The sequence below is a fragment of the Belonocnema kinseyi genome, chromosome 1 (assembly GCF_010883055.1).
Source record: "Belonocnema kinseyi isolate 2016_QV_RU_SX_M_011 chromosome 1, B_treatae_v1, whole genome shotgun sequence".
In the NCBI taxonomy this organism is placed as follows: Eukaryota; Metazoa; Arthropoda; class Insecta; order Hymenoptera; family Cynipidae; genus Belonocnema; species Belonocnema kinseyi.
This window is the reverse complement of record NC_046657.1, coordinates 1,866,535-1,880,543: the sequence shown is the minus strand read 5'-3', so window position 1 is coordinate 1,880,543 and position 14,009 is coordinate 1,866,535. Positions and strand designations below refer to the sequence as shown.

General features: G+C 21.9%; 1 protein-coding gene across 2 annotated transcripts in view; it reads left to right on the top strand.

The window, feature by feature from the left end:
• Positions 1-13,995, top strand: part of LOC117183037 (ovarian-specific serine/threonine-protein kinase Lok) — a 76,643-nt gene extending 62,648 nt beyond the window's left edge. For both annotated transcript variants that reach the window (XM_033376196.1, XM_033376189.1), the window contains exon 6: positions 13,364-13,995. In XM_033376196.1, coding sequence (XP_033232087.1) covers positions 13,364-13,606 — 243 coding nt within the window. In that variant the 3' untranslated portion in view covers positions 13,607-13,995. The remainder of the gene's footprint in view (positions 1-13,363) is intronic.
• Positions 13,996-14,009: the final 14 nt, after the last annotated feature.

Sequence of the window (14,009 nt, the reverse complement as noted above, 5' to 3'; positions counted from 1 at the left end):
CAAAGAATTTATAAGGATTTCAAAAGATTTCTATAATTTAAAACTAATACAAAAGATTTCACAAATAAAGATTAAAGAATTATTTAAAATATTTCATAATATTTTAAAGACTTTGAACACTCTCAATAGGTTTCAATAAATTTGGGATTTAAAAAGATATCCCTAATTTAAAACGATCACAAAAATTTCACAAACAAAGATTAAAGAAATATTATACAAAAATTTCAAAGATTTCATAGAGATTTCCAGGACTTCAAAGATTTTAACCAAAACTTAAAATATTTCCAAACATTTAAAGGTATTTTGAACATTTCAAACAGAGTTCACGGATTTTAAACACTTGAAAAGGATTTGAAAAAGGCGTAAAAACAAGATTTCAAATATTAAAAAAAATTTCAAACATGTATTTTAACAATTCTAAATTATTACAAAAGATTTTAGGAAACTTGTACAAATGTTTCAAAGATTTCAAAAAGGGTATATCACACCAGATTTCAAAATATTTCTGTAATTTAAAACGAACACTTAAAATTTCACAAACAAAGATTAAAGAATTATTTCAAATATTTCATAATATTTCAAGGATTTTGAACAATTTCAATAGGTTTCAATAAATTTGAGATTTCAAAAGATTTCCATAATTTAAAACGTACACCAAAGATTTTACAAGCAAAGATTGAAAAAATATTTCACCAAAATTCCAATGATTTCATAGAGATTTCTTGGATTTCAAAGATTTCAAACAATTTTAAAAAGTAGCAATGAATTTGGGATTTAAAAAGATTTCCATAATTTAAAACGATCACAAAAATTTCACAAAGATTAAAGAAATATTTCACAAAAATTTCAAAGATTTCATAGAGATTTCCAGGATTTCAAAGATTTCAAACAATTTTAAATAGTTGCAGTGAATTTAAAATTTCATAAGATTTCAAAGATTTAAAAAAATATTTTCATAGAGATTTGAAAATATTTGATAACATTTCACAAAGATATAAAGGATTTCAAAGATTTCCAACAATTTAAAAAAGTTTCAATAAATTTAAAATTTCAAAAGATTTCAATGATTTAAAATAAACAGAAAAGATTTCACAAAGATTAAAAAAACATTTCACAAAAATTCAAATGATTTTATAAAGATTTACAGGATTTCAAAGATTTCAAAAAATTTAAAAAAGTTTAAATAAATTTCAAAAGAGTTCAATGTTTTAAAACAATTACATAAGATTTCACAGAGAAAAATTTAAAAAAATTTTCATACAAATTTAAAAATATTTGATAGACATTTATAGAATTTCAAATAATTTAAAAAAGTTTCAATAAATTTATAATTTTAAAAGATTTCAATTATTTAAAACAAACAAGCAAAGATTAAAGAAATATTTCCGCAAATATTTCAAAAGATTTCAAGGATTTCCAAGATTTCACCGAAATTTAAAAAGATTTCAAAATATTTAAAGGTATTTTGAACATTTCAAACAGAGTTCACGAATTTTAAACACTTGAAAAGGATTTGAAAAAGGCGCAAAAACAAGATTTCATATATTTTAAAAGATTTCAAAAATGTATTTTAATAATTTTAAATTACTACAAAAGATTTTAGGAAACTTGTGCAAATGTTTCGAAGAATTCATAAGGATTTCAAACAATTTAAGAAAATTTCAATAACTTTGAAATTTCAAAAGATTTCAAGAATTTCAAAGATTTTACCAAAATTTTAAAGGATTTCAAAATATTTAAAGGTATTTTTTATGTTTCAAAAGGAGTTTATGGATTTTAAAAATTTGAAAAGTATTCAAGGATTTGAAAAAGGCGCGTAGACAAGATTTCAAAGATTTCAAAAGGTTTTTAAATATTACAAATATATATTTTAATGATATAAAATGACTAAAAAAGATTTTAAAAAATGTTTACCAGATATCAAAGATTTTATACGATTTCAAAAGGTTTCAATAAATTTGAGATATTAAAAGATTTCCATAATTTAAAACGAACATAACAGATTTCACAAACGAAAATTGAAGAAATATTTCAAAGATTTCGTAAAGATTTGAAAATATTTCAAAACATTTCACAAAGATTTCAAGGATTTCAAAAAATTTTTTAATTTCAGAAGGTTTCAATATATTTGAGATTTCAAAAGATTTCCATAATTTAAAATGAACACCAAAGATTTTACAAGCAAAGGTTTAAAAAATATTTCACCAAAATTCCAATGGTTTCATACAGATTTACAGGATTTCAAAGATTTCAAACAATTAAAAAAAAATTCAATAAACTTAATATTTCAAAAGGTTTCAAAATATTTAAGGTTTTTTTGAACATTTCAAAAAGACTTTACGGATTTTAGAAATTTGAAAGGCATTCAAGGATTTGAAAAAGGCGTGTAGGCAAGATTTCACAAAGATTGCAAAAGGTTTCAAAAGATTTCAGAAAAGTTTTACAAATATTTCAAAGAATTCATAAGGATTTCAATAAATTTAAAATTTCAAAAGATTTCCATAATTTAAAATGTACGCATAAAATTTCACAATCAAAGATTAAAAAAATATTTCCCAAAAATGTCAATGATTTTATGGGGATTTCAAGGATTTCAAAAATTTTAAACAATTTCAAAAGGTTTCAATAAATTTAAAATTTAAAAAAGATTTCCGTAATTTAAAACGAACACATAAAATTTCACAATTAAAGATTTCATAAATATTTCAAAAGATTTCACAAAGATTTGTAGGATTTCAGAGATCTTAAACGTTTCAGAAGGTTTCAATAAATTTAAGGTTTCACAAGATTTCCATAATTTAAAATGAACACTTAAAATTTCACACTCAAGATTTTTAAAAAATGTCAAATATTTCATAAAGATTCCAAGGATTTCAAAGATTTTAAACAATTTCAAAAGGTTTTAATCAATTTTAAACTTAAAAAGATTTCCGTAATTTAAAACGAACACATAAAATTTTACAATTAAAGATTTCATAAAGATTTCACAAAGATTTGTAGGATTTCATAGATGTTAAACATTTCAAAAGGTTTAAATAAATTTGAGGTTTCACAAGATTTCCATAATTTAATTCATACATATTAAGATTTCCAAACAAAGATTGACATAATATTTCACAAAAATTCCAAAATATTTCGTAGAGATTTCAAGGAGTTCAAAGACTTCAAACAATTAAAAAAAGTTTCAATAAATTTCAAATTTCAAAAGATTTCAATGATTTAAAACGAACACATAAGATTTCACAAGCAAAGATTAAAGAAATATTTCAACAAATTTCTTAAAGATTTCAACGATTTCAAATATTTTACCAAAAGATTTCGGAAGATTTCAAAAAAAGTCTTTGAAATTTAAAAAAAGGATTTCGCACCAGATATTGAAGATTTTAAGCAATTTCAAAAGGTTACAATAAATTTGAGATTTCAAAAGATTTCTATAATTTAAAATAAAAACGTAAAATTTCACAATCAAAGATTAAAAGATACTTCACAACAATGTCTAAGATTTCATAGAGATTTCAAGAATTTCAAAGATTTTAAACAATTTCAAAGGGTTTCAATAAATTGGAGATTTTAAAAGATTTCATTAATTTAAAACGAGCACAAAAGCTTTCATAAAGATTAGAAAAATATTTCACAAAAATTCCAATGATTTCATAGAGATTTTCAGGATTTCAAAGATTTCAAAAAATTCTTAAAAGTTACAATAAATTTTAAATTTCAAAAAATTTCCATGATTTAAAACGAACACATAAGCTTTTACGAACAGAGATTTAAAAAAATTAGAAAATATTACACAAAAATTTCAAAATATTTTCATAGAGATTTGAAAATATTTTAAAACACTTCACAAAGATATAAAGGATTTCAAAGATTTCAAACAATTTAAAAAAGTTTCAATAAATTTAAAATTTCAAAAGATTTCAATGATTTAAAATGAACAGAAAAGATTTCACAAAGATTAAAAAAACATTTCACAAAAATTCAAATCATTTTATAAAGATTTACAGGATTTCAAAGATTTCAAACAATTTAAAAAAGTTTCAATAAATTTCAAAGAGTTCAATGTTTTAAAACAAACACATAAGATTTCACAGAGAAAAATTTCAAAAATATTTCACAAAAGTTTCAAAATATTTAAAGGTATTTTGAATATTTCAAAAAGAGTTTACGGATTTTAAAAACTTGAAAAGGATTCCAGGATTTGAAAAAGCCGTGTAGACAAGACTTCGCAAAGATTTCAAAAGGTTTTAAAAGATTTCAGAAAAGTTTTACAAATATTTCCAAGAATTCATAAGGATTTCAATAAATTAAAAATTTCAAAAGATTTCCATAATTTAAAATGAACGCATAAAATTTCACAATCAAAGATTAAAAAAATATTTCACAAAAATGTCAATGATCTCAAAAGGATTTAAAAGATTTCAAATATGTATTTTATAAATTTTAAATGACTACAAAAGATTTCAGAAAAGTTTTTCAAATATTTCAGAAGATTTCAATGATTTCAAAAATGGTATATCACACCAGATATCAAAGATTTTAAACGATTTCAAAAGATTACAATAAATTTGAGATTTCAAAAGATTTCTTAAAGACTTGAACAAACCAGAAATAAAAGCCTTTCATGTTGAAAATTATGGATAAAAACATTTTCATTTGATAAATAAATAATTTTTTTACTTTATTTGTACTTTGAGTAATAAAAAGTGAACAAAAACGATTTGACAATACGATTTTCAACCAATTCAAAATTTAAGAACTTTCAGATTTTAACGTTAAAACATAAACGGTTTCAATTTGAAAGTCTTAGTTATTAAACAAATGTGAACGTGTGACTGAAAGTTTATAAACTATTTTCAACTTAAAAATAGCTTCATAATAATATATTCTTAATCATAAGATTTTATTAAATTTAAAATATTGTTTCATTCTAAAATATTCCATTTTTAACCAATTCAATTCAAAATTTTTAATTAAAAAAAAAAAAGATTAATTATTGAATATGTAGCAATATTTGAATTTTTATTTAAGACAAGCAAATTGAAACCAAATGTTTAAAAGTAAAGAATCTTTAACTGAATTGTTTGACATAGAAAACCTGGAATCGTTATAATTTCAAAAAATGCTTAATTTGTAAGCGAAATTTTTTAATTTTGATGTATAATTTACAAATGAATATTTGTAGAAAAAATTTGAGTAATTTTAAGAGATATTTAGGAGTTTTAAAATAAAAATAAAATTTGTCATGCAAATTTTAGAAAGTTTTCTTAAAACCTTCTAAAAGTTTTTTTGAAAATTTTGTTTAAATATTTGCAAAACTTTTAAAATATTCTATTAACATAATTTTTCAAAAAGATTTCACAAAAAAAGATGGGAGAAATATTTCCGCAAATATTTAAAAAAATGTTTACAAATATTTTAAGGATTTCAAATATTTTACCAAAATTTTGAAAGATTTCAAAATATTTTAAGGGATTTTGAACATTTCAAAAAGAGTTCACGGATTTTAAAAACTTGAATAGGATTTAAGGAGTTGAAAAAGGCGTGTAGACAAGATTTCAAAGACTTCACAAAGATTTTAAAACTTTCAAAGATTTCAAGAATTTTAAATATTTCAAAAAGGGTACAGTATACCAGATGTCTAAAGATTTCAAAAGGTTTTAAACGATTTCAAATATCTATTTTACTGATTTGAAATACATACAAAAAATATGAGAAAAAATTGACAAATATTTCAAAGCATTTATAAGGCTTTCAGAAGATTTCAAGAATATAAAAGATTTTAAACAATTTCAAAAGGTTTCAATAAATTTGAGATTTCAATGATTTAAAACGAACACAAAAGGTTTCACAGGCAAAGCTTAAAAAAATATTTCAAGGATTTCAAAAAATTTGCGAAAATTTTAAAAGATTTTTGAAAAGATTTCACAAAGATTTCAAATATTTTAATTATTTAAAATGAATACAAAATATTTCATGAAAAAAATCATAAAAATCCCAATTTCAAACCATTTTAAAGGTTTCAAACGATTTTAAATCTGTTTAGAAGATCTCAAAAGATTTAAAAGATTATGCAAAGATTTTAAACATTTCACAAATAATTCAAAACTTTGCAAAATAATTTCAAGTAATTAAAAGATTTTACCAAAAATTTTAATTCTTAAAAACCAATACAAAATATTTCATAAAGGTTCAAAATTCAAAGATTACAAACCATTTTAAACTATTTTAAATTTGTTTAGATAATTCCAAAGGTTAAAGATTTTTGACAAGATTTCACGAAAATTTCAAATATTTTAATGATTTAAAATTAATACAAAAGATTTTATAAAAAATTCATACAGATTCCAAATTCAAAGTTTTCAAACCACTTTAAAGATTTTAAACAATTTTTAATTTGTTTAGACGATTTCAAAAGATGTGAAACATTTGACAAACATTTCAAAAATATTTTAAAAATTTCAAATATTTTACGAAAATTTAAAAGGATTTCAATTTTGTTTAGAAGATTTCAAACATTTCACAAAGATTTGAAAGATTTTACTAAAATTTTCAAAGATTTTTGAAAAAATTTCACGAAAATTTCAAATAGTTTAATGATTTTTAAACGAATACAAAAGATTTCATGAAAAAATCATAAAAACCCCAATTTCAAACCATTTTAAAGGTTTCAAACGATTTTAAATCTGTTTAGAAGATCTCAAAAGATTTAAAAGATTATGCAAAGATTTTAAACATTTCACAAATAATTCAAAACTTTGCAAAATAATTTCAAGTAATTAAAAGATTTTACCAAAAATTTTAATTCTTAAAAACCAATACAAAATATTTCATAAAGATTCAAAATTCAAAGATTACAAACCATTTTAAAGATTGTAAACAACTAAAATTTTTTTTTTGATGATTTCAAAAAATCTCAAAGATTATGCAAAGATTTCAAAACTTTTCACAATGATTCCAAGGATTTAAAAAATTTTAACAAAATTTAAAAACATTTTAAAAGATTTCACAAATTTAAGAAGATTTTATAAAAATTTCATTAAGGTTTGAAATTCAAAGATTTCAAAATGGATACAAGTACACCACATTTCAAATATTAGGAAAAAATTTATTTTAAACGATTTAAAATTTGTTTAGAAGATTTCAAAAAATTTCACAAGGATTTCAAATATTTTATGGAAATTTTAAAAGATCAAAAATATTTGAATAATTTCAAATGAATAAAAAAGATTTTATAACAATTTCAGAAGACTTCAAAAATTTTACAAAGATTTCAAACATTTCACAATGATCTCACCAAGATTTAAAATATTTTAATGGTTTCAAATGAACAGAAAAGGTTTCATAAAAATTAAAGATTTCATAAACATTTCAAAAATTCCATTTTTGGCTGAAAATTAATTTTTTTTAAATTAAAATGTACTTAATCCACTTATTCCATCATTTTAGTTAAAAATTCATCTCTTTGATTCAAAGACAATTTTTTAAACTGAAAATTAAATTTTTTTTTACTAGAAAATGCATCATTTTTCGTCAAAAATTTAACTAATCCATTTTTTAAAATTCATCTTTCTTTTAGTCGAAAATTAATCTTGTTGGTTGAAAATTGATTTTTTATACTCAAAATTTAATTAATCCAGTGGAATATTTTACCTTGAATTTTTTACGAGAACCTTAAATTCGACTTGTTTTTTGGGTTTTAAAACAGTTATTTTATTGAAATGTGAAGAGTAATTTAAATATTTTAGTCTATTATGGGAGAAACTTCTTATTTAGGACAAGTCTTGCTATTAAAAATTTATTTATTAAGATATAATTTATCTTTTGTTTATTCAAAATAAATGAAGAGATTTCAGGGCACATTTGTAGATTGTACCAATTTTTTTGTAGATTTAGTATTTGGAATAATTCTGTAAGTTTTTAATTTCTTTTCCGCTAATATAGAATATTGAATTGTACATTTTTTGTGATATTCAACTTACAGATTATAAATATTTTTCAACATTTTACAAAGATTTTCACAGATTTGAAAGATTTGAAAACTTTTTGGAAGATTTTAAAAGATTTCAAATTGATAGAAAAGATTTCACAAATATTTGAAAGATTTCGTAAAAATTTCAGAAAGATTTCAAAGGAATACAAGAATTTCCAAAATTAAGAAAGGTTGCAGTACACGAGATTTAAAAAATGTCTAAACATTTCAAAGATAATTTTAAAAAGGGTAAATGACACCAAATTTCAAAGATTTCAAAATATTTTAAATATTTTAAACGATTTACAATGAACACAAAAAAAGATTTCACAAACAAAAATCAAAGAAAGATTTTACAAAGATATCAAAGATTATACAAAAATTAAAAAAGGTTTCAAGGATTTCCATTACTTCATAAAAAGTTGAAAATATTAAAAATAATTTCACAAATGACTTAGGTTCCCAAAAAACAGCAATAATTTGTTCTTTCATGGTTCTGCTTTCTTTAAAAAAAGTTGATCAATAAAAAATCTAATGGATATTTTTTCACATGTAAAAAAGACAATTATTTCAATATTTGATGTTAAAAAAAGACATCTGAAAAAACTAGATTTTTTTTACATGGAAAACCTGGAAAAGAGCTTGAATTTTGTTCCTAATATAATATGTGATGAAATTTCAACTCTTGTTGAAAATTCGTTTCTTTTTATTTGTTGAAAATTAATTTTTTTACTAAAACTGTAACTATTGCAGGTAAAGTTTGAACTATGTTGTTGAAAATTAGTTTCTGTTTTTGATAGAAAATTAATTTTTCAATTGAATATTTACCTATTCAAATTTTACTTCAAAAATTAGTTTTTTTTTTTAGTTGAGAATTCAAGTACAATGCTGAAAATTTTTTTTTAACTGAAAATTTAAATAATAGAGTTAAATATTACATAATTTTAGTATAAATTCATCTCTTTGGTTGAAAATGATTTTTTAAACTGAAAATTAAACTATTCAATGATTGGTTTTAGTAAAATATGTTGTTTTTTTTATTAATCAAAATTTTATCTTTTTTTTTTTTTTTGAAAATTTAACTTTTTGGTTCAAATTTCAAATGGGTTCAGTAGAAGACTCACTATTTTAGGTGAAAATTCATCATTTTGTTCGAAAATTTAACTATTCTTTCAAAATTAATTTTTTTATAACTGAAAATTGATCTTTTTTAGTTGAAAATACATGTCTTTGTTGAAAATTTTTTTTGTTAGAAAAAATTAAACTTGTGAATTATGATTGTTGTTGTTTTTAATGTTTTAAACTGAAATTTTTTTAAATCCAGATTAATATTCTTCCATTTTAGTTGTAAATTCATATTTTTCGTCGAAATTAAATTTTTTTTAAACTGGAAATTTAACTTCCTTTTTCAGATCAAGATTAATTTTTTCTGGTCAAAAATTGAATTATTTGGTTGAAATTTAATTTTTTTTACCAAAAATTTAATTAGTTCATTTTATTTAGTTCATGTATTTTATGGAAAATTCGTCTTTTTTGGTAGATTTTTTTTCAGGATTGAATAGCCACTCTGGGACTGATTCAAATTTTAAAATCGGTTCTTTGTTTTCGGGAATTACTTTAAATGTTAAAAATGTCGCTAAAATAAGATCTGTAATTCTAAAAAATGAAATTTCAAAAAAATTTAGAGTTTCATCTTATTTCAAAGTTTTCGAAATTGTTTGATGAAAATTCTTTTTACTAAAAATGCAACTTTTTGATTGAAAATTAATCTGTTTCCATTGAGGATTCAACCATTTTGTTGAAAATTCTTGTTTTTAGTTGAATTCAACGATTTTTGGTTTAAAATATAAATATTTTCTGGTTGAAATATCAATTTTTTCATTTGTCTTTGAGATTTCATCTTTTTTTGGTGGAAAACTTGTACTTTTTGGATTGAGATTTCACATTTTTTGGTTGAAGATTCAACACTTTAAACTTATTCAATTTTTTTTTATATTTTTGAATTCACTTTATTGTTTCTTAAATTCAGTTTCATTTAAAAAAAAAATTAATTTGATCGAATTCTTCTTATTTCTCTTAAATTCCTCTAAATTCACTCAAATTTTATTGAAATAAATCGATTTTTTAAATTAAAATTTTTTTAAAAATTCATTTGACTTTTTTTCAATTGCTTTGTAGTCATTAGTCACTTTTTTCGTTTGGTTGAAAATTAATTCTATTTTTAGTAACAAATTATCTTTTTCTTTGCAATTTAATCTTCTTGTTTGAAGTTCTTTCTTTGGGTTCAAAATTCAAGTATTCCAGTTAAATATTTATCTTTCTAGTTGAAAATTAAACTCTTTTGTTAAAAATGAATTTTGATTGATCATTTTAATGAAAATTTAATTTCTTTTGTTGAAGTAAGAGCTATTTGTTTAAAAACTTCTTTTTTCTTTGAATGTAAAGGAATTTTTTACCGGGTATTTAACTATTTCATTGAAAATTTGTTTATTGTTTGGTTGAAAATTATTTTGTTTTTTAAACTAAAAATTTAACTATTATTATTATTTAGATAAAAATTCATCTCTGGTTGGTCATTTTTGAGTAATTATTTATTCAATTTTTGGTTCAAAAGTGATCTTGCTTGGCTGAAAATTAATATTTTTATTCAATAATTCAATTATTTTTAATAAAATATTTCTCATTTTAGTTTTAAAATTCAACAGATATGTTGAAAATTTATTTATTACATCATAAGTTTAGCTATTCCATTTTTTGTTGAAAATGGATCTTTTTTTTGAGAAAATTTCAAATATTTGTTTCAAAATCTATCTTTTTAGGATGAGAAGTCACCTATTTGTTTAAAAATTGTTATTTTTTACTTAAAAATAAAACTGTTTGAAAATTTATGTACTTTGTGAAAAATTCGTTTTTTTTTGTATAAAATAAATCTTTATTGTTTACAATTAATCTTAGTGGTAATTGTAAATTCAAATATTTCTTTAAAAATCCACCTATTTTGTTGAAAAATCCACTTTTTTTGGTAGAAAATGATCTTTTGGTTTAAAAATTTATCTTCCTCTTTAAAAATGCTTCTTTTCTGTGAAAAATTAAAAAGATTCCAGCTAAATATTTATCATTTTAGTTGAAAATTCTTCTTTTGGGTTAAAAATAAAATTATTTTGTTGAAAGTTAAATTCTTTTGTTAAAAATTACATTTTTTGGTCGAAGATATATGATCAGATATTATATTAATTAAAAATTCATTTTTTTGGTTGACAATTTATTTTTTATTAAACTTATAATCATTCAATTCTTGTTTGTTCATAGTTGAAAACTCTTTTTTTTTGTAGTAATTAATCTTCTTGGTTGAAAACTTATTTTTTGGGTCAAAATGTCAATTCAAGATTAATAAATTTCGTTGAAAGTTAGTTTTATTTTGTGGAACGTAATTTTTAAGACTGAAAATTTAACTTATTCCAATTGAATAATTCATATTTTTTTAGTTGAAAATTCATTTGTTTGGTTGAATATTGCTTTCTTCGGCTGAAAAATTTAAATGTTCAATTTTTGATTGAAAATAGATCATTTTTTGTTCAAAATTCAACTATTTCTTTGAAAATCCACGTATTTGAAAAACGAAAATGATTTTCTCTTTGAAAATTAATTTTCCTATTTAAAAAAAGCTTTTTTTGTTCAAAATCAAAATATTTGAGTTAAATATTTATATCTTTAGTTGAATTCAAGTAAATTCTTTTGTTAAAAATTTCTCTTTCTGGTTGAAGATTTATTATTTTATTTCAAATTTCTTCTCTTTGGTTAAACTAATTTTGTACTAAAAATGTAAATATTCAATTTTTGGTTAAAAATTATCTTTTTTTGCTGAAAATTCTGCTTTTTTTTTCTGTAGAATCCAACCAAATGTTTTAAACAAATTAGTTGAATTATAAAGCGAATAAGAACGATTTTTAACCAAAAAATTGCATTTTCATACAAAAAATGAAATTTCTTCTGTAAAAGATAAAGTTTTAAATCAAAAAGATAAATTTTCAAACAAATAGTTGAATTTTCTGTTGAAAAAGATTTTAGTCAAGTTTTCACAATGAAACTATGAAATTTTTAACGAGAAATAATATTCTACCCAAAAATTGAATTTTCAATCCAAAAAGATGAATTTGTAACCAAAAGAATAACTTTAATAAAATTTTTGAATTTTCTAGCAAATAGTTGCATTTTTATAAAAAAATATGAAATTTATCTTAATCCTTAAAGGGCACATTTCCGTAAAATTACATAAAAGCATACTGGGTGTTCGGTACCCGATGATATTCAAACGTGTGCTGTGCCGACGGTATTGGATAGTTTTTTACAAGAAAATCAATTAATGATGTTCAATCTATCTATTATAAGGAGAAAAAGGTTTCATAACAGTTTTTGAAATTTAAAGTAGTTAAAAAAATCCTTTTTGGGGAAAAAATTAAAAAATGACTTCTTTCACTCTAAAATTAATAACTTTTAAAATTTTTGATATTTTCACATAAAATTTTACTTGAATACTTCCGAGATATGGCGTTTGAAAAATAAAATTAGTCTTATAGTGTTCGTTGCAAAGAAGGCATTTATTCCAAAAAATAAAAGCTCAAATTCAATGAAAAATGAAGCACCGTACTTTGCGTGATTAAACGATTTTATTGATCTTGAACTGCCTATAAAATATATGAGAATCAAAATTATGTGAAAATGACAAAAAAAAGGTTTTCATGTAATTTGTTAATCTGGCGCCATATGTTCCATTTTCTTGAATTTTGTACGTTTTGTTAAAGCGCAAATAACTCACTGGGTGTTATACACCCAGTATGCCCTTTAAGGGTTAAAAGAAAAAATTTTTATTACAAAAAAAGTTGAGTTTTCATCCGAAACAGATTCCAGTTAACTCAGTAACATCAAAAATTGAATTTTTGTAACAAAAAAAAAGTTTCTACGCTAAGAATTGCGTTTTCAATCCAAAAAGGCGAAATTTTTCAACCAAAAAGTATGAATTTTTTTGAACAACAAGTAAACTTTCTACGAAAGATAATTTTTCAAGAAAATAGTATAATGACTTAATTTCTGGCAAAACAGTTGTATTATTATCAAAAAAAAAAATTAATTTCTGCTAAAGCAGGTAAACTTTATAATAAAAAAGACAAACTTTCAAAAGAAGAGTTGAATTTTCAACCGAAAAGTTAACGAAAAATGCAATTTTCTTTTAATTAAAATAAATTCTCAGAGAATTTATTTCTCGGTAATATTCTCATTCTCGTTTCCGTTCTGAAAGTAATATAACCGGCTCAGAACTCTGAGACCTGTTTTTCTAATGTTATGAAATAAAAAATGCTTTTTAATAATGATCTTGCAAATTTTTGGCTGCAGATCAAAGGAATGATGACCTTAGATCCGAACAAGAGGGTAACCATCGACCAGGTATTGAGGCATAAGTGGTTGCTGGACCAAACGATTCGAGGCACCGTTTACGAATTGTTTAATTCATGCGGCGATCTTCAAAATTTCGCACCTTATCTCCAAACGCAAATAAATGCAATGAGACTTCCGCCTCGAGCGCCGTTGCTTCTGGCCAATAAAAGGCCACGATTAGAGTTTTTGGACAAAAGATAATTCGGCGAGAAGTTGATTAAGTGTAAAACTGTGTAAAAATTATTTATATATTAACTGACGAACGCACAAATTAAGCCAGAAATGAAAAAAAAAGAAGAAAAAAATAGTGTTAGGGATTAAGTTCCGAGATTAAGAGCAAAACCGTCTTTTGTCTTGTAAAATTCTATATATATATGTGCCTATGAATAGATGCTCTCTATGCTTGTTTTTACATTCTCATTATTTTTGTATTAAATGTCATGTAAGAGTTTATTTTATACCCTCTAATAAGATTAATATTTTTGAAAAGATTAATTTATTTTACCTTTTGGAAGAAGGCTGTTGACAGAGAAAGAGGATTTTGTAAATAATTTAAGATCGTATTTAATATTAAATTAAATTTCAGTAATTTGTTTGTGGTTGT